Source organism: Cololabis saira, chromosome 11 (assembly GCF_033807715.1).
Source record: "Cololabis saira isolate AMF1-May2022 chromosome 11, fColSai1.1, whole genome shotgun sequence".
Classification (NCBI taxonomy): Eukaryota; Metazoa; Chordata; class Actinopteri; order Beloniformes; family Belonidae; genus Cololabis; species Cololabis saira.
In genome coordinates this window covers 29,000,262-29,018,454 of record NC_084597.1, presented here as the reverse complement: position 1 = coordinate 29,018,454, position 18,193 = coordinate 29,000,262, and the positions used below count along the sequence as shown (strand labels likewise).

The 18,193-nt window shown below is 42.1% G+C and overlaps 1 protein-coding gene across 2 annotated transcripts; it reads right to left on the bottom strand.

The window, feature by feature from the left end:
* Positions 1-969: 969 nt before the first annotated feature.
* cdc37l1 (cell division cycle 37-like 1) lies at positions 970-16,809 on the bottom strand. Of its 2 annotated transcripts, none has more exons than XM_061734304.1 (7): positions 16,517-16,809; positions 8,859-9,158; positions 6,685-6,778; positions 5,314-5,429; positions 4,692-4,814; positions 3,245-3,415; positions 970-2,340 (listed from the first exon to the last, which is right to left on the bottom strand). In XM_061734304.1, exons 1-7 carry the CDS (start codon positions 16,613-16,615, stop codon positions 2,224-2,226), a joined length of 1,020 nt encoding a protein of 339 aa, XP_061590288.1. In that variant the 5' UTR covers positions 16,616-16,809; the 3' UTR covers positions 970-2,223. The 2 variants fall into 2 exon arrangements, with proteins under 2 accessions (XP_061590288.1, XP_061590287.1); XM_061734303.1 differs by having other exon boundaries at positions 970-2,343; positions 16,517-16,804.
* Between the last annotated feature and the right edge of the window lie 1,384 nt (positions 16,810-18,193).

The following is an 18,193-nucleotide window of genomic DNA, read 5'->3' as shown; positions in this document are numbered from 1 at the left end:
CAAAACATATTTGGATGCAGTTTCCCTCTACACGCCTGCGATTAACAAACAAAGAGATCAAGAATTCAGCCCTTTTATAAAACCCACTACTCAACACAGGGTTTTTTAAGTTCTACTCGGGTGTAGATCCAGATGCAGAGTTTAAAACTTGACAACACCCAGACAATTATGAACACAAAGTGCTTGTGTAAGGAGAATAGCTGGTTGAAGATACAGCTTGTAAACTCAGAAAAAGAAAATAGGTTATTCTGTGAAACAATAACCAAACCAGTCCAAAAAACAAAGACAGCTGAAGGATTTGGCATAAGTTGAGATATTAAATGTATAGGGGTTGAATAAACGTGATCAGTGGGAGTCAAAGGGAGCTAAATTCAGTTGAGATCATACCGTCTAAACCTAGAGTACCTCAATGCAGCTTGCAATTTGACTCAGCTGATTTTGTCTCATATGTGTAGTCTGATAATAAAATTATCCAAAACATTCACTTGCATACTAAAATGCATGCACGGACTCATTGTTGTCTGATATAAGCCAGCTCTTAGTTATTCACACAAAAATAACAGTTGTGAGTTCACCATATAATTCCATTCTCCAGAAATATGACTCCCTGTAAAAGTCATACACACTGGAGGATTTTATATCAGCTTGTCTACAAGTTTAAAATTCCTTATCCACACAGATGACGCCTCCACGCCAACATTGCAGGATAATGAAATACGGGGAAGGAGCTTTTTTATTCGTGTACTTACACACAGGCCTTAATTAAAGCTTATCCAGACAACACTAAGTAATACCATTTGAAAAAAGGGAATAAAACCAGTTATCCTCCTTAAATTATATCAAACCTTGTTCTCTTTCAGCCACGTGTGTCAAAGCAAAATCATTTAAGGCCACTGTGATAATCACAGCCATTCTACATTTGTTGGGTAAACCATCTGGGAGGCACAAAAATGAATAGAACTGAAAACATTTGTAACTAATCGCTTTTATCCAATGCGACTTACATCTGAGACACACACACACACCATGGAGCAATTAGGGTTAAGGGCCTTGCTCAGGGGCCCAAGGTGCTTCATCTTGGTTGCCATTTTGGGGCTTGAACCTGAATCCTCCAGACCCAAGCCCTCCTCTGTTTTGTCCACAAGACTACCACCCCCCGAATCAAGTATCAGAATAATCCAACCTCCCGCTTCAGAACATATTGTATGCATATTTCTCTCTGGTAATGGATTAGTGAGATTGTGCAAATTCCTTTTAAATGTTGTGTTACTGGAAGCTGCAGGTTTCTCCAGGTAAAACCTGACCATGATGACTGTCACGGGGGAGCTCTTCCAGTTTATAAACAAATGAAAGGAGAAAACCAATATAGGATGTCTTGACTGTCATTTTGTGTTGTTGTTTATACTATACTCAGACATTACTCCATTGCACGTTTCAATAGAATCCAGGGCATTTGACCAAATTTCAAATCAAACAGAAGAATGAAACTGTCCCACAAATATAAATATAAATGACAAAGGCCTATATACTTACAAATGACAAGATGCCATAGACGAGAGGCTGCTGGGCATATCAATTCTACTTTAAATATACAAAAAGGGTTCCGCATTTTAGTGAGTATTTTGGTGCTTTTCCACTAGTACCTACTCAGCTGAATTGTTATGGAAAAGAAACTTGGCCGAGTTGAGTCGAGCCGAGCTGAGTAGAGCCGAGTAGGTACTGGTGGAAAAGTGCCAAAATGAGTGCGTCTTTACTTCCTCCATGACTTCAGCACCCACACCCTGGGTGGGGTTGGCGAAAGGGCCTCTCTGTGTGGAGTTTGTATGTTCTACCCGTGTTCCCTTGGGTAACTTTGTGTTGTCTGGATGATATGCAATCAGTTTTTTTCCCCCACTTTTTAGTGGAATGAGAAGAAGAATGGAAGAAACCCATCTGTGAAACAAAGGTTCTAGCGCGACATAAATGTTCAGCCGTGATATCATCAAAGGCCAAAAACAGCCACACATTGAAGGCAACACTGAGAAATGTTTATCATTAGCAAAATATTATTTTCTGCTGGCTCTCTCTCTTGAAAATTCAATGTAAAGACTTATTGCATCTCCATTTATCCTTGCTCTGCGATGGCATTTCTTAGCCTGGTCTGCTGTGTGAAGGGGACATTAAAAGATTGTTTCTGGACAGACGATTAAAATGGAAGGAAAGCAGGAGCTGATTGTACATTCCTTAAGAGGTCTCCATCATACGGCTGTCTTCTGTCTCTGTACTGTCATCCTTTGTCCACCTCCCCGTACTTGTCCAAAGTCCAGTATCTAAATAGTGCTTCATATTGTACTCTGCCACCTGCTGGAGGACAAAACAAAACAGTTAAAAACATCACAAGTGAAGTCATCTATAAATCTAAATTAAAATGTGATTTTGAGACTAAAAGTGACTATGGAACACTTGTCTGCAGAGTTAAATTTCTGTCATTGGTCATAGCAGCAACATGGGACTAATGTTTTAATGTGCTGATTCAAATGAGACTCATAACTTTGATTTGGGATTTTTTCCCCTAAAAGAAATTTGTGTCATTATAAGCTTTTGCTCCAAACGGTTTCTCAGATACCTGTCAGAGTTCAAACTGATGTGCCACGAGACAGCATGAGAAAAGCAGCACAAATCCAAAAGCAAGACAAGTTTCAGCTTTAGCTGGCTCCAAGCTCCTCAAGAAAGGGGGGGTTCTTTTCAGTGAAAAGATGCTTGGCAGCATGTTAAGCTGTGAGGCCAGCAGTGGGGGAAGTCGATCCATTCTCTCCCACTTACGCAGTGCTTTCAAACCACAACAATCACGTTTATTTGATAGTCCCTGGTAAATGCCATTTGGGAACTTGAGCACAGAACTTGACTGGAATATAGAAATTCCTGAAGTTCTATGATTATTTGTAAGAACAATAACACAAAACGCTTTTAGTTTATACAAAAAAAGAACTTGGGGGGCTGTGAACTTTTAGTGACATTTGTCACATGACTTCCGACTTCTCTTTTCCTCCCCATTTCTTTTTTTTAACAAAGTTGAAAGAATTCCCCCCGCAGTGCATGTGAATTTCAGTTAGACCACATATTGCTGCTATTCTTTTAGGTTTTTTCGGCAGTATGAGTGAGAGCTACTACCTGATTGCTCAGCAACGACATCTAGCATTTGAACAAGCCAACTGCAACAGACCACAAGCCTTACTGGCACCGAGGAATACACACCAGCACTTACCTGTGGTAACGAGTCTGTTGTTTCTTTGGAGTCGAGTCTGTAGTTTGTGCCAGTATTCTGTTGTTCAGCGTTAGATATATCACTTCTGCGTTTGTCTATGTAGTCTTTGACTCTCTGTTTGAAGGCCTCAAGTTCCTTATGGAAGACTTCTAAGTAGAGGTCTTGTCCTTTCTGTAAAGCAATAAGATAGCACCAAGGGTAATTCATTCAAGGGCATTCAAGAAGCTGTAGTGAAAGACGATTAACAGAACAAGACATCTGACTCAATGCCTTCCACTCACTCTTCTGCAAAAAATAAAAAAATAAAAAAGTATAAATAAAGCAAAAGAAGAAGTGAAACAGGACTATTTTCTATATCTAACTACAACCCACTAAAAAATGATGGCGTTCTCAACCATGAAAAGCTGTGTTAAATCCATAAAAAGGGTGAAATTATGATTTTATAAATTTCTCAGAGAAATACATAAAGTAAAAACTTAAAGAATTGAAGAGTATGGAGTAATGCAGAGAAAGATGATTTGCTGACACCTCCAGAAAACATCATGAATTCACTGGACTGTATTTGTTTCCTGGCAACAACTGTGCAGATGACATTACACGCAGTGTCTGGAAGTAATATAGGTGAACTCTCTCCGTAGACAACAAGGGTGAAAACCCACAGCCAGCAGATCAGCATCGGGACTGGCGAGGTGCTGCTTCACAGCAACCTGTCCACGGTTACACCATATATGTCAAAAAGCACTGCAGCACTCCTGTCCCACTTCTGCTGGTTTTTAGTTTTTAGTCTGCCGTCATCTGAAATCCACGTAGAGAGGAGCTGGAACACGGTCCTGTAGACGCATCTCGGAAAACTACATGGAAACACTGTTTACATGTACCAGTAGTTTTTTTTTTTTTGTAGTTCCCCCCCCCCCCGCCGTTTCTCCGTTTCATCCAGGGATCTCACACTTCCCGTGATGATCAAGGTGGAAAAATGATCAAAATCTCTTCTTTCTTGCTCTCCATTTTCTCTTCTTATACATCCTTATTATCTGCTCATCAACTTGTCTCCATTTTGGCTCATTCAGGCCATTCACTGGATTTTGGAAAGTTCAATCGGCTGTTCCAACATGTAAACAAGTTTCCATTGTCATGAAAACTAATCATAACAAATCTTAAAAATGTGTCAGAATTAACAGAAGGAAAATCCATGAAGATGAACATCTAAAGCAGTATGGAAAAATCAAATGAAAATAATAAACTCAGTAGAAAATCTGAAGACGAACCAAAAGAAAGCAACAATTTGACAGAGCAACTACAAGAGGCCACTACTTGAGCTCCACCAGAAAAGAAATGAGATAAAAAATAAAATGCAATTATATATTGTATTTAAATGAAACCTGAAATGAGTGACAGACATTCACATACATGTACACTGTACAGTATTAATGTAAGGAGTGTATCTTACTTTGGCTTTGTGGAAGAACTGTCTGAAGCAACCTCGAGGATCCTGCTGTGAGTTTGATCCCATCTCCAAGATAAACTGCATAACCACAGCTTGATGTGCCACCTGATCCATCAATGCTTCTTTCTGCAGGACAAAACTAAATTAGTGTGACAAAAAAATCGTAAGCTCCTACCCTTTCATGTTGCATGACACTGCATTAATTATAAGCATATTTTAAAATTAACATCTGAAAATTACAACATATGGAGCAAACAAATCAGAAGAAACATTTCTTTATTTTTAAGTTTAACATATTAATCGTAACGTAAGATAGCAGAAGTATTGCTCTGAGTTTACCTTGCCAGGTAAATGATAAAACCTGCTTTCTGGATTAGCTCGACTGAAACGGAAATAAGTACATTTGCTGTGTTTGGCATGCTCTCATGTGTATTTGTAGCTCTTTTATAAAACAGCAATACAACAATACACTGCATCAGGCTAAACATACACATGAACAAAAAGTGTCAGAGAGAGAGAAAGAATATTTCTAATTTAAATAAATTCATTGTTACATTTGCTCTCTAAATTGTGTTTTCCAGTAACTCTATAAAATAACCCCAGTTGAATCCCATTGACATATTACCCCTTCTTGTTGTAGTCTAATGCACCACAGAATTAAGAAGTTGGCTGTTTCCTCACAGATGAGCTGTGGCATGTCTGACAGGAATCGCTGACTGTCATCCCATCTTCGCAACATACCTGAAAAAAAGAATATCTCTTTTATAAAAGACTTAAAAAAATACCTTATTGACAACTGGATGTGCTCTTACAGTTCAAGTTAGTTTCCAGTCCACAAACACCATTTACACAGGATTGTCTTAGTCTATAGTCTACTAAGTCAACGCAGTACAGCAATTAAATCTTTTTCAGCAATTGAGTGTACCGGTAGTGTGCTAAGATTGAAACCCTGTAAGTAAATAAATAACAATTCTGAATCCCCAAGGTACACAAAAAAACAATCTTCCAGTGAGGCTGAAAGAGATATATTGTATAAAAAAGCTCTGCGCAGCAAGTTCAACAACTGGATGATGGCATTTAATTTAACCCCAAAACACACATGCCTTTTCCTTTTCTAACAGTCACTTTGAATATAAATTAATCTCTGGTAAATAGGGCTCCAATTTGTAGTGGATTAAGCTACAGATTATTGAAACGATTGACTAATCAGATTATGAATTCCACAATAACTTAGACCATTTTATTTAGCTATTAGGTATTAAAATTAGCCTAAGATTGTTTTAATGTGTGTGCGAACTAACGACAAAACAGTGAAAAAAGTGATCAAGTTAAACCCCCTTTGTGACTATCCTGTTGTCGCCAACAGGATAGAGTACTCATAACCATAATTCCTAAACTGTTATCTAGACATCTACATAATTCAAAAACTACTGGACAGTGACAGAAAACATGAAGTTAGTTCATGTGAAAGAAGAGGTTACGGAGGATAGGGCTAGATGGAGGGGGATGATTCGCTGTAGCGACCTGTGAGACGCCATACGCTCAGCCCAATGTGGATTTGGGGTTTCAGGAGGAAACAAAATAAATAATATGCTAGTTTCAGGTGAGACAATATACTAGGTTCTTTATTTTTCATTATTTTTTCCACAAAGAATTTAATAGGGGCCAAGGAGACCCATCCTCTTTGCACCACCACGTCCCCTTGTGAGCAGCGAGAAGCCTCTGTTATGGCCCTGCCTAAACGGCCTTAATTGGGCAGCGACATGCCACAGAGGGACGGTCAGTGCCAACAAACCAACACACAAACATAATCCCATAAACACAATAAAACCAAATAATACAGTTCACAATAATCCATCAAAACCTAAATAATACAAACCAAAATAATCACCATTGTGCAAAATGATAATAAATCATTATCAATGAATTACCTAACTTCCCCTATTACCTCGCACGCCTTCAATACTCAACACTGCCAATCTGGTGTGCCACTTACCAAAATGCCTGAGCTCTTGTTCATACTTTTGGAGAAATGTTTTGCAGTTGTTGTGTTCTATATCTCCAGACTGATTTTGGATATTGATGATACTCTGGAATAAAGCAAAATATAAAATGTGAAATTATGATTAGATTACTACGTTGTCATTTGAAAATGTCAAAGTTAAGTCAACAACACAATGTGCCTTTATCTCTTTGAAAAATGTAACAGTGACAGGGGGCACGGTGGAGCAGCAGGTAGTGCAGCCGTCTCACAGCAAGAAGGTCCTGGGTTCAATTCCCACCGGGGGCGCTGCGGGTGCTGAATGAGTGTTAAGTTCCCCCATAACTTCAGCATCCACACCCTGGGTGGGGTTGGTGAAAGGGCCTTTCCATGTGGAGTTTGCATGTTCTCCCCGTGTTCCCGGGGTAGCTAATGGGAGCTACCCTCACAAAAACATGCAGCAGTCCTGGGCTGTACATGCCCCCTCTGGCCAACCAACTATTGTGCAAAAAACAAAAAAAATCACATATAAACGAAGAAAAGAGCCCTGGAAGTTCACTACTGATTCAAACCGGAAACCGGAAATGCCCTCTCGGTCTGCGTGTGGTCGCCGTCTCCTCGACGCATAGTTACAATTTTCAGGAGGTGCACGTCAGAGACGCCGCAGGTGACGGCGTGTCCTCTGCGTCGATCCAAACCACACGCCGTAGGCACGGCGCCATTTTGACGCAGAAGCATAATTCAACCTTAAGGAGGAGACCTGAGCTCAGTTAGGCCCTCCTGGGGTTGGCAGAGGGAGAGCAATGACCTGGGGCCTCATTTATAAAAGAGTGTGTAGGATTCATACTAAAAGTGCACGTAAACCCAAAAGCCGAAAATGGCATGCGCAAAAAAAAAAATCTGGATTTATAAAACGGTGTGCACGCACACTTGCACGCAATGTTCGCTTTATAAATCACAGTCCAGCTGGAAGGTTGCGCAGGTGAATTCAACTCATACCCCGCCCTCTACACGCCCACTTCATACCATGAATGGGCAATGCAAACCACATGATGATTGCATTGGCATATAAATGAGCTTGCTGAGCATGCGCAGCGGCTTCCTGCAGCCTGTTTCTGCTGTACGTCAGGATGAATGAGACGTGTCGAGCCACCGTGCCACTAAATTTCACGGAGACTGAGATCAAGATGTTATGGATGAGGTGGAGGCCAGGAAAACAACATTATTTGGTGGTCACAGTAAAAGTATAAATAGTATATAACTAGTATAAAATAAAGCGAGTGAGTGGCAGCACGCCGTTGCTGCGCTAAACACCGTGAGTGCCACGGACAGATGGTGCAGAAAAAAAAAAAGTGGTGTGATTTGAAGGTGGAAGCCAAGAGGTACGGAGCCCCTAAAGGGACACGGATTTTTACATACACATATACATATATATATATATATATATATATATATATATATATATATATATATAATAAAATGAGTTTTACGCGTGCGTGAAACTTTTAAGGCTGATGTATGGTTCCGCGTTACACCAACGCAGAGCCTACGGCGTAGGTGCGCGTCGCCGCACACCCTACGGCTGTTTCACGTGCGCGTAAGACTCATTATATATTTTTTTTAAATCTGAGTCCCTTTAGGGGCTCTGTAGAGTGGCCCGGCACTCATTTGTTATGTCCTCAGTCACTCTACGGTTGTCGCGTGGGTGACGAGGAGGTTCACGGCGCGTCCTGCAGTGCAGCACCAGCAGCACCAGAGCGAACCAAGCGCTGACGCTGTGCTTCAAACACAGAGGGACACGATCAGCGCTATTATATTATAAGTCTGATATGTGATGACATTAAAAGTATTCATTTCACCACTTCACCGCCTGTGTCGCCAGTTCCCCATATCTTAAGTATGGGGTCAGGGTTGGCGTAGGGATACGCACATTTTTCGGTCAGTTTTTTCTTTTTAAATCCCAACGGTTGCGTAGAAGGTGGCTTGCGCATCTTTCAAGCCCTGTTTTGTGCGCAAGCAAGCTTTATGAATGAGGCCCCAGGACTGTAGCTTAGGTAGGAGCAGTGGGTGATGGGTAAAAAAAAAAAAAAAAATCGGGCATAAAAAAAAATAAAAATAAAAAAAAAGTGAACATAAAATGTGCTTGTAATCATTCAGTTTGAATTCCAAATTGTTTACTACAGGCTTACCTTATCAAAAACATCCCAACTCCCAGCAGAACCCAGCACAGTAGTCCGGACGGGTTCCTGACCTCCCAGTAGGCTCTCCTTGCGCCGCCACTCTTCCACAGTGTTTACGAGTTCTGTGGGGCAAGCCAGAGTCCGAGCGTGCTCCTGCTCCAGCGACTCTGAGCTGTGGACCCCTAAAGAGCATAGCTGGTCCTGCGCCTCTGCCAGGCTCCAGCTGGAAACGATGGAAGCCTTTACACAGCGCTTCTGGCTCTGACAAAGTGATGCCACGGCACAATCACAAAAGTGTGGTGAAGGAACCTGTTTGGTAATGTTGCACACAAAAATGAAGAGATTGATGCAGGAGAGAATCATGTGAACAAACAAGCAGAGCAGAAGAAAGAGTAGTGGACACAAATTCTCAGTTTGGGGTCCGTGTACTTCGCGGCCATCCGTTTTTTGTTTTGTGACAAAATAAAAATAGAGAAATAATCCAAAATAATCAGTTTCCCATCTTTTGTTTTGATAATAAAAAACGGAAAAAAGAACCGTTATCCGTTATCCAATATCATTGATGTGTTTGAAAATCGAGATTAGGAATTAAAACAGCGAGTGGAAAACTCTTTTCTCTATTTCCTATTCGTTTCCAACAGTATGTTGGAGTTCAGTACATGTTATTGATTGTTATTGATTGGACGCTGCTTTTTTTTTACGCTGCAACTGAACGGACTGTCACAACATCCCTGCAGTTTCATGATGGAGTGAAGACAGATTACAGATTAAACTCATGTTTCACTCCCAGGTTTCATATTTGATTTATTTTCTGTTTCAACATTAAAACAATCTAAAACTGTTCATTTTCAATCTGATCAACGAAAGAACCAGAGACAACTTTCTTCATTTATTACTGCGCATGTGCAATCCCCCCATTTGTCCAATCCTTGTTTTCAGTATCCTTGGAAACGAATAGGAAATAGAGAAAAGAGTTTTCCACCCGGTCCGTGTATCTTTTGGTCATTGGATTTTTCCGTCATGAGTGGGAATCAAAAAACAAAAAACGATTGGTTTATTTGATTTTCCTTTTAAAACAAAAAACAAATATTGAATACACTGCATTTTTTCTTTTTCTGTGTTAATATGATTTAACAAAGATTCAAAATACGCTTTTATTTTCGTTTTCTATTTCATATAAGAAAAATGAAATCCCTAGTCAACAGGAAGGAAAAAACGAACCAAAAACAACCGTTTATTCATATTCGTGCACCGGAAGCTGGCATTTAGGTCCGTGTATCTTTTGGTCATTGGATTTTTCCATCATGAGTGGAATCAAAAAACAAAAAACGATTGGTTTATTTGGCTTTCCTTTTAAAACAAAAAACAAATATTGAATTACACTGCATTTTTTCTTTTTCTGTGTTAATATAATTTAACAAAGATTCAAAATACACTTTTATTTTCGTTTTCTATTTCATATAAGAAAAATGAAATTACTAGTCAACAGGGTCCGTGTATCTTTTGGTCATTGGATTTTTCCGTCATGAGTGGGAATCAAAAAACAAAAAACGATTGGTTTATTTGATTTTCCTTTTAAAACAAAAAACAAATATTGAATACACTGCATTTTTTCTTTTTCTGTGTTAATATGATTTAACAAAGATTCAAAATACGCTTTTATTTTCGTTTTCTATTTCATATAAGAAAAATGAAATTACTAGTCAACAGGAACGAAAAAACGAACCAAAAACAACCGTTTATTCATATTCGTGCACCGGAAGCTGGCATTTACAACCGAGTGAACTTAGTTCTGGATATTTGACAGGCATTCCTGTGACAATTCTCTCCAGGGGAAGTTTGATTTTAATATTTTATTGGTCGGGTTTACGTGACTCGGAAATGGCTCTGTATGCTGCAGTTCGGGTAACCATGGCAACCATAGCGGCGCTGAAACAACAGATTAAGGATTATTTTTTAAAGATTGATTAAGGACTTGTTCCACAGCGGTTTGACGCACAATGACATTTCCTGCACGTTGCAGCAGATGTGTCTCCTGCAAGGCTCAGAAATGAGCGTCAGAAGATTCTGTGCTCGGCATCATCTGAGGAGAAAAAGGCTACGCAGAGCTGGAGAGCGCTTTGATTCAATCTATTTATGAGGTTTTTATTCAGATGTCCACAGTATATTGCAAATATACACACTGCATGCGACGCGAGCGAGAGTCAGCGTCAAAAACAGTTCCATTGCTTTATTTTTTATTGCACTGTCTACACTGGTTGCGAGCAACGCAGCGTCGTTTTGAGCTGGACTTTTGTCGCACGCCCTGCTTCTATTTTCTTCCCGTCGCTCGCGTTGAAAGCCGGTTGAAAGTTGAAAAAAAAGTGTAAAGCGCTGTAGGAAACAGTCATTTCAATACAAGAACTTCAATAAAGTGGCAGCTGCTGGAGGGAGATCGCCAGGCTGGAAGGTTCTGATAAGATAATAAGATATAATAAGAATCTTATCTTAATCTTATTAGGGCTTAATTTGTCCCGGATCCTGCCGGATTGATCGTGTCCTCTGCTTCTTCCCCACATCCCAGTAATGATCTGACATGCTGACATGTTTGCACCGCACGCCAGTCACTCCAGCTGTTCGCTGTTTGATTGCGTAATCACACGCCGTTATTAATTGTTCGGTTTTTTCCCCACTTATTCCACCGAATAATAAGCTTGTTTTCTGTTTAGAAAGTACAAACGTAGGGAGATTACAAGTAATCACCCATCTTTTACTTGTCCCTTTACTCTTTTAGGAGTCTGCTAATGTTAGGAGTTTCTTTCAGGAGCGCACGGGCGGGTGAATAAAGGCTGATTTATGGTTCCGCGTAAAATCGACGGCGTAGCCTACAGCGTTCGGTGACCGCGCCGCGTACCCTACGCTGTAAGGTCTGCGTTGGTGTAACGCGGAACCATAAATCAGCCTTCTAAAAGGCGAGTCTCAGCTGTCAATCAAAAGAACGTGGTAGAGCGTGGGGCCGATAACGCGTTCAGAGCGGGTCCGATGCCACGCATTGCGGCGCGACAGTCGGACGCTCGCATGCAGTTAGGACAGTTGGGAGCCTTAGCCTAATTTTTGTTGACAGCTTTGTACTGAACACTGATCACCCCGATCACGTTTGCAGTGTACACGTTTAAAACCCATTAAGCATGTCGGAAGGCCGTTTGTGGCTGAGTTTTGTCATTAAACGCCATAAAACTTCTGTCGGACTCAGCGTAGCCTGCTTCTCTGTCAGCAGCGCGTCATGCAAATATACAGGACCTAACAATAAACTCTCAAGCGGCTCTAAAAGTACAGGAAAGCCGCAATACCGGCTATCTGTGTTCACTGGGGGTGCATGCTGGAGAAGGTCGGGTTGGAAGAACCTGAGAGAGCTCCATCAGCCATACCATGAATTCCGGCGTCAGGTAAAGTTTGTGCTGCAGTGCAATTTATACATATAATGGTAATCACGTGGATACCTCACGCGTGGGACTAAATTAATTCTTCCAACCCGACCTTCTCCAGCATGCACCCCCAGTGAACACAGATAGCCGGTCATTCGGCCATGATGAATCAAAGCGCTCTCCAGCTCTGCGTAGCCTTTTTCTCCTCAGATGATGCCGAGCACAGAATCTTCTGACGATCATTTCTGAGCATTGCAGGAGACACATCTGCTGCAACGTGCAGGAAATGTGTTTGTGCGTCAAACCGCTGTGGAACAAGTCCTTAATCAATCTTTAAAAAATAATCCTCGATCTGTTGTTCCAGCGCCGCCATGGTAACCATGGTTACCCGAACTGCCGCATACAGAGCCATTTCCGAGTCACGTAAACCCGACCAATAAAATATTAAAATCAAACTTCCCCTGGAGAGAATTGTCACAGGAATGCCTGTCAAATATCCAGAACTAAGTTCACTCGGTTGTAAATGCCAGCTTCCGGTGCACGAATATGAATAAACGGTTGTTTTTGGTTCGTTTTTTCGTTCCTGTTGACTTCATTTTTCTTATATGAAATAGAAAACGAAAATAAAAGCGTAGGCCTATTTTGAATCTTTGTTAAATTATATTAACACAGAAAAAGAAAAAATGCAGTGTAATTCAATATTTGTTTTTTGTTTTAAAAGGAAAATCAAATAAACCAATCGTTTTTTGTTTTTTGATTTCCACTCATGATGGAAAAATCCAATGACCAAAAGATACACGGACCCATTTACAACCGAGTGAACTTAGTTCTGGATATTTAACAGGCATTCCTGTGACAATTCTCTCCAGGGGAAGTTTGATTTTAATATTTTATTGGTCGGGTTTACGTAAAATGGCTCTGTATGCTGCAGTTCGGGTAACCATGGCAACCATAGCGGCGCTGAAACAACAGATTAAGGATTATTTTTTAAAGATTGATTAAGGACTTGTTCCACAGCGGTTTGACGCACAAACACATTTCCTGCACGTTGCAGCAGATGTGTCTCCTGCAATGCTCAGAAATGAGCGTCAGAAGATTCTGTGCTCGGCATGATCTGAGGAGAAAAAGACGCAGAGCTGGAGAGCGCTTTGATTCAATCTATTTATGAGGTTTTTATTCAGATGTCCACAGTATATTGCAAATATATACACTGCATGCGACGCGAGCGAGAGTCAGCGTCAAAAACAGTTCCATTGCTTTATTTTTTATTGCACTGTCTATACTGGTTGTGAGCGACGCGGCGTCGTTTTGAGCTGGACTTTTGTCGCACGCCCTGCTTCTATTTTCTTCCCGTCGCTCGCGTTGAAAGCCGGTTGAAAGTTGAAAAAAAAGTGTAAAGCGCTGTAGGAAACAGTCATTTCAATACAAGAACTTCAATAAAGTGGCAGCTGCTGGAGGGAGATCGCCAGGCTGGAAGGTTCTGATAAGATAATAAGATATAATAAGAATCTTATCTTAATCTTATTAGGGCTTAATTTGTCCCGGATCCTGCCGGATTGATCGTGTCCTCTGCTTTTTCCCCACATCCCAGTAATGATCTGACATGCTGACATGTTTGCACCGCACGCCAGTCACTCCAGCTGTTCGCTGTTTGATTGCGTAATCACACGCCGTTATTAATTGTTCGGTTTTTTCCCCACTTATTCCACCGAATAATAAGCTTGTTTTCTGTTTAGAAAGTACAAACGTAGGGAGATTACAAGTAATCACCCATCTTTTACTTGTCCCTTTACTCTTTTAGGAGTCGGCTAATGTTAGGAGTTTCTTTCAGGAGCGCACGGGCGGGTGAATAAAGGCTGATTTATGGTTCCGCGTAAAATCGACGGCGTAGCCTACAGCGTAGGGTACGCGGCGACGCGCACCGTTCGGTGACCGCGCCGCGTACCCTACGCTGTAAGGTCTGCGTTGGTGTAACGCGGAACCATAAATCAGCCTTCTAAAAGGCGAGTCTCAGCTGTCAATCAAAAGAACGTGGTAGAACGTGGGGCCGATAACGCGTTCAGAGCGGGTCCGATGCCACGCATTGCGGCGCGACAGTCGGACACTCGCATGCAGTTAGGACAGGCTGTTAGGGAGCCGTAGCCTAATTTTTGTTGACAGCTTTGTACTGAACACTGATCACCCCGATCACGTTTGCAGTGTACACGTTTAAAACCCATTAAGCATGTCGGAAGGCCGTTTGTGGCTGAGTTTTGTCATTAAACGCCATAAAACTTCTGTCAGACTCAGCGTAGCCTGCTTCTCTGTCAGCAGCGCGTCATGCAAATATACAGGACCTAACAATAAACTCTCAAGCGGCTCTTAAAAGTACAGGAAAGCCGCAATACCGGCTATCTGTCTTCACTGGGGGTGCTTGCTGGAGAAGGTCGGGTTGGAAGAACCTAAGAGAGCTCCATCAGCCATACCATGAATTCCGGCGTCAGGTAAAGTTTGTGCTGCAGTGCAATGTATACATATAATGATAATCACGTGGATTCCTCACGCGTGGGACTAAATTAATTCTTCCAACCCGACCTTCTCCAGCATGCACCCCCAGTGAAGACAGATAGCCGGTCATTCGGCCATGATGAATCAAAGCGCTCTCCAGCTCTGCGTAGCCTTTTTCTCCTCAGATGATGCCGAGCACAGAATCTTCTGACGCTCATTTCTGAGCATTGCAGGAGACACATCTGCTGCAACGTGCAGGAAATGTGTTTGTGCGTCAAACCGCTGTGGAACAAGTCCTTAATCAATCTTTAAAAAAATAATCCTTAATCTGTTGTTTCAGCGCCGCTATGGTTGCCATGGTTACCCGAACTGCAGCATACAGAGCCATTTTACGTAAACCCGACCAATAAAATATTAAAATCAAACTTCCCCTGGAGAGAATTGTCACAGGAATGCCTGTTAAATATCCAGAACTAAGTTCACTCGGTTGTAAATGCCAGCTTCCGGTGCACGAATATGAATAAACGGTTGTTTTTGGTTCGTTTTTTCCTTCCTGTTGACTAGGGATTTCATTTTTCTTATATGAAATAGAAAACGAAAATAAAAGCGTATTTTGAATCTTTGTTAAATCATATTAACACAGAAAAAGAAAAAATGCAGTGTATTCAATATTTGTTTTTTGTTTTAAAAGGAAAATCAAATAAACCAATCGTTTTTTGTTTTTTGATTCCCACTCATGACGGAAAAATCCAATGACCAAAAGATACACGGACCCCACTCGCTGTTTTAATTCCCAATTTCGATATTCAAACACATCAATGAAATCGGATAACGGATAATGGATAACGATCCGTTTTCCATTATCAAAACAAAAGATGGGGAACGGATTATTTCCTCTATTTTTATTTTGTAATTTCAAAACAAAAAACGGATGGCCGCGAAGTACACGGACCTTGGGATGTAAGAGCACAGATTTAGACTCCAACAAATTGTTGGATTATTCAAATTAGAAAAAGATAGCTTTGCAGTCATAATGACAAACATGCTATATTTGGTACTATATGAGGCGAGGGGATTAATCATAATCAGGGGCCTGTTACATCTTATCCATGCTGACATGTTTATCAACATAGCCAAATGTCTTTTCTGGGTACTGCAGTCATCATTTATAGCTGCCAGTATCTAGGGACTGTGCCTGTTATGGCCTCTGATCTAGCTGATCCTCCCATTCATTTAAAAATAATCCTTTCATATGCGATTTAGAATGTTTTCTGAGAAGATAATTCCTCTACCGGCTATAACCTTAACTAAAAAAAAAAAAAAAAAAACAGTGTGAAATACATATAGTTATAATGCACAGTTTAGTATTCATTTTTGGTGTGTACTAGGCTGGAAACTGATATACATTCTGCGGTTTACAGAAATAATTCATTAATAACTTCTTTCACGAATTAAAAAAAATAAAAATGTGTTTAAAAGCAATTCAGGGTGCGTGAGTGAGTTATTCTTGGTTTAGCCGTTTTAACTTTGCAAGCACAGATCACACGTCACAGATCCGACACGAGCTTAAGGCTGATTTATGGTTTCGCGTTACACCAACGCAGCGTTTACGGCGTAGGGTGCGCGTCGCCGCGTAACCCTACGGCGTAGGGTCTGCGTCGACTTAACGCAGAGCCATGAATCCGCCTTTAGCCAGTTAGCTCAGCCCCAAGTTACCTCCACAAAGTGAGGTGTCCGTCCCACCGCAGCCCCGTCACACCGGGGGGAGCTACTCACCTGGTGGGGCGGGCAGGCATGGCTGGAGCCCCTGGCCGTGGGAGTTGTGTTGGTTTCCTCGTTGGGCTGAAGTGAAGCTGCGTCTCCCAGCCACTCCATGCTGCTAAAGCGGCTAGTCTCCCGTCTCACCTGCGGAGTTCAGAGCTGCTCCCCGCTGCCAGGGAGAGCTGTGCTCCCTTTATCCCGCTATCCGCTACAGTTCCGGCCGCTATAAATGTCTGTGTTGGGGAGGGGGGGAGGCGGCGCAGCGCTATGACCACGACCAGAGCAACAACAACAAGCTGCTGCTGCTGCTGCTGATCAGCACACACGCTGCTGACACACATTAGGAACACTGTTAGGAAGGCAGGAGAAAAAGATTATTTTAGAGGAGGAACTTTTTTTTTTTATTGTGCATTTCGAGAAAAAAGTCGAAATGTTGAGGAAAAAGTGGAAATGTCGAGGAAAAAGTGGAAATGTCGAGAAAAAAGTGGAAATGTTGAGGAAAAAGTGGAAATGTCATGAAAAAAAATGGAAATGTTGAGGAAAAAGTGGATGTCGATTAATGTCGAAGTACAATTTTGAGAAAAACATTTATTTCAACTTTATTCACGAAATTTTGACTTTATACACGAAATTGCATTTCAACATTATTCTTGACATTTCAGCTTTTTTTCTCGAAATTGTATTTCAACATTAATCTCGACATTTCAACTTTTTTCTCGACATTTACACTTTTTTCTAAGTGCACAATTTTTTTAAAGGGAAAGTTTCGTTTTTTACAACCTGGACCTTATTTCTGGCATTGGCACTGGAAATCTGCAACACGGCGCGGGAAGAAGCAGCCAGAGATCCCGCGGCGGCGGACCGCGACCCAGGCAATCCCCGGCCACCCGGTCCGGGCCGGACACGTGGCCAGGAGGCCCTCACCCTCCAGGCCAACGACCCCCACCCGGCAGGGGGCCAGCCTGCCCGGAGAGACAGAGCCGCCTCGGCCGCCGACGCGGGCAGGTGCACCCGCCCCGGGCAGGTGCACCCGCCCCCACGAAAGTGGCCCTCCAAGACCAGAGGGGCGCCCCGCCGCAGAGGCAGCGGGGGGGACCGGAGACGGGCCGGAGAGAGGGAACGATACCCGCGCGAGCCCGACAACGGAGGGCCCCAGACCCAGGCATCCCATTCATTCATCCATTCACCTATCCGATACCTATACTAATAATAAGATATACTATACATAATAATAATAATAATAATAATAATAATAATAATAATAATAATAATAACCATCTTTGTATAATATAATATTGATAAATTATTAAGTTTTGTTGTCCTGCCAATGGAGGCTCAAATCCTCCATGGCAGGACCCTTCCACACCGCATTCTCACCGACACAGACACACAATCACGCACCGTTACCCCCCGGGGGGGTCCAGCACCGCCAGAAGGCACCCCAGGCTGCACGGCGAGCCCCGCCAGGCCCGGGTATCACGACCCACCTATCCCAGGCCGGCGAGGGAACGCGGGTGATTATTGACGTGTGTGTGTGTGTGTGTGAGAGAGAGAGAGAGAGAGAGAGAGAGAGAGAGAGAGAGAGAGAGAGAGAGAGAGAGAGAGAGAGAGAGAGAGAGAGAGAGAGAGAGAGAGAGAGAGAGAGAGAGAGGTGAGTGTATGGAAGGGGGAGAGAGAGGTGAGGTGTGTGTG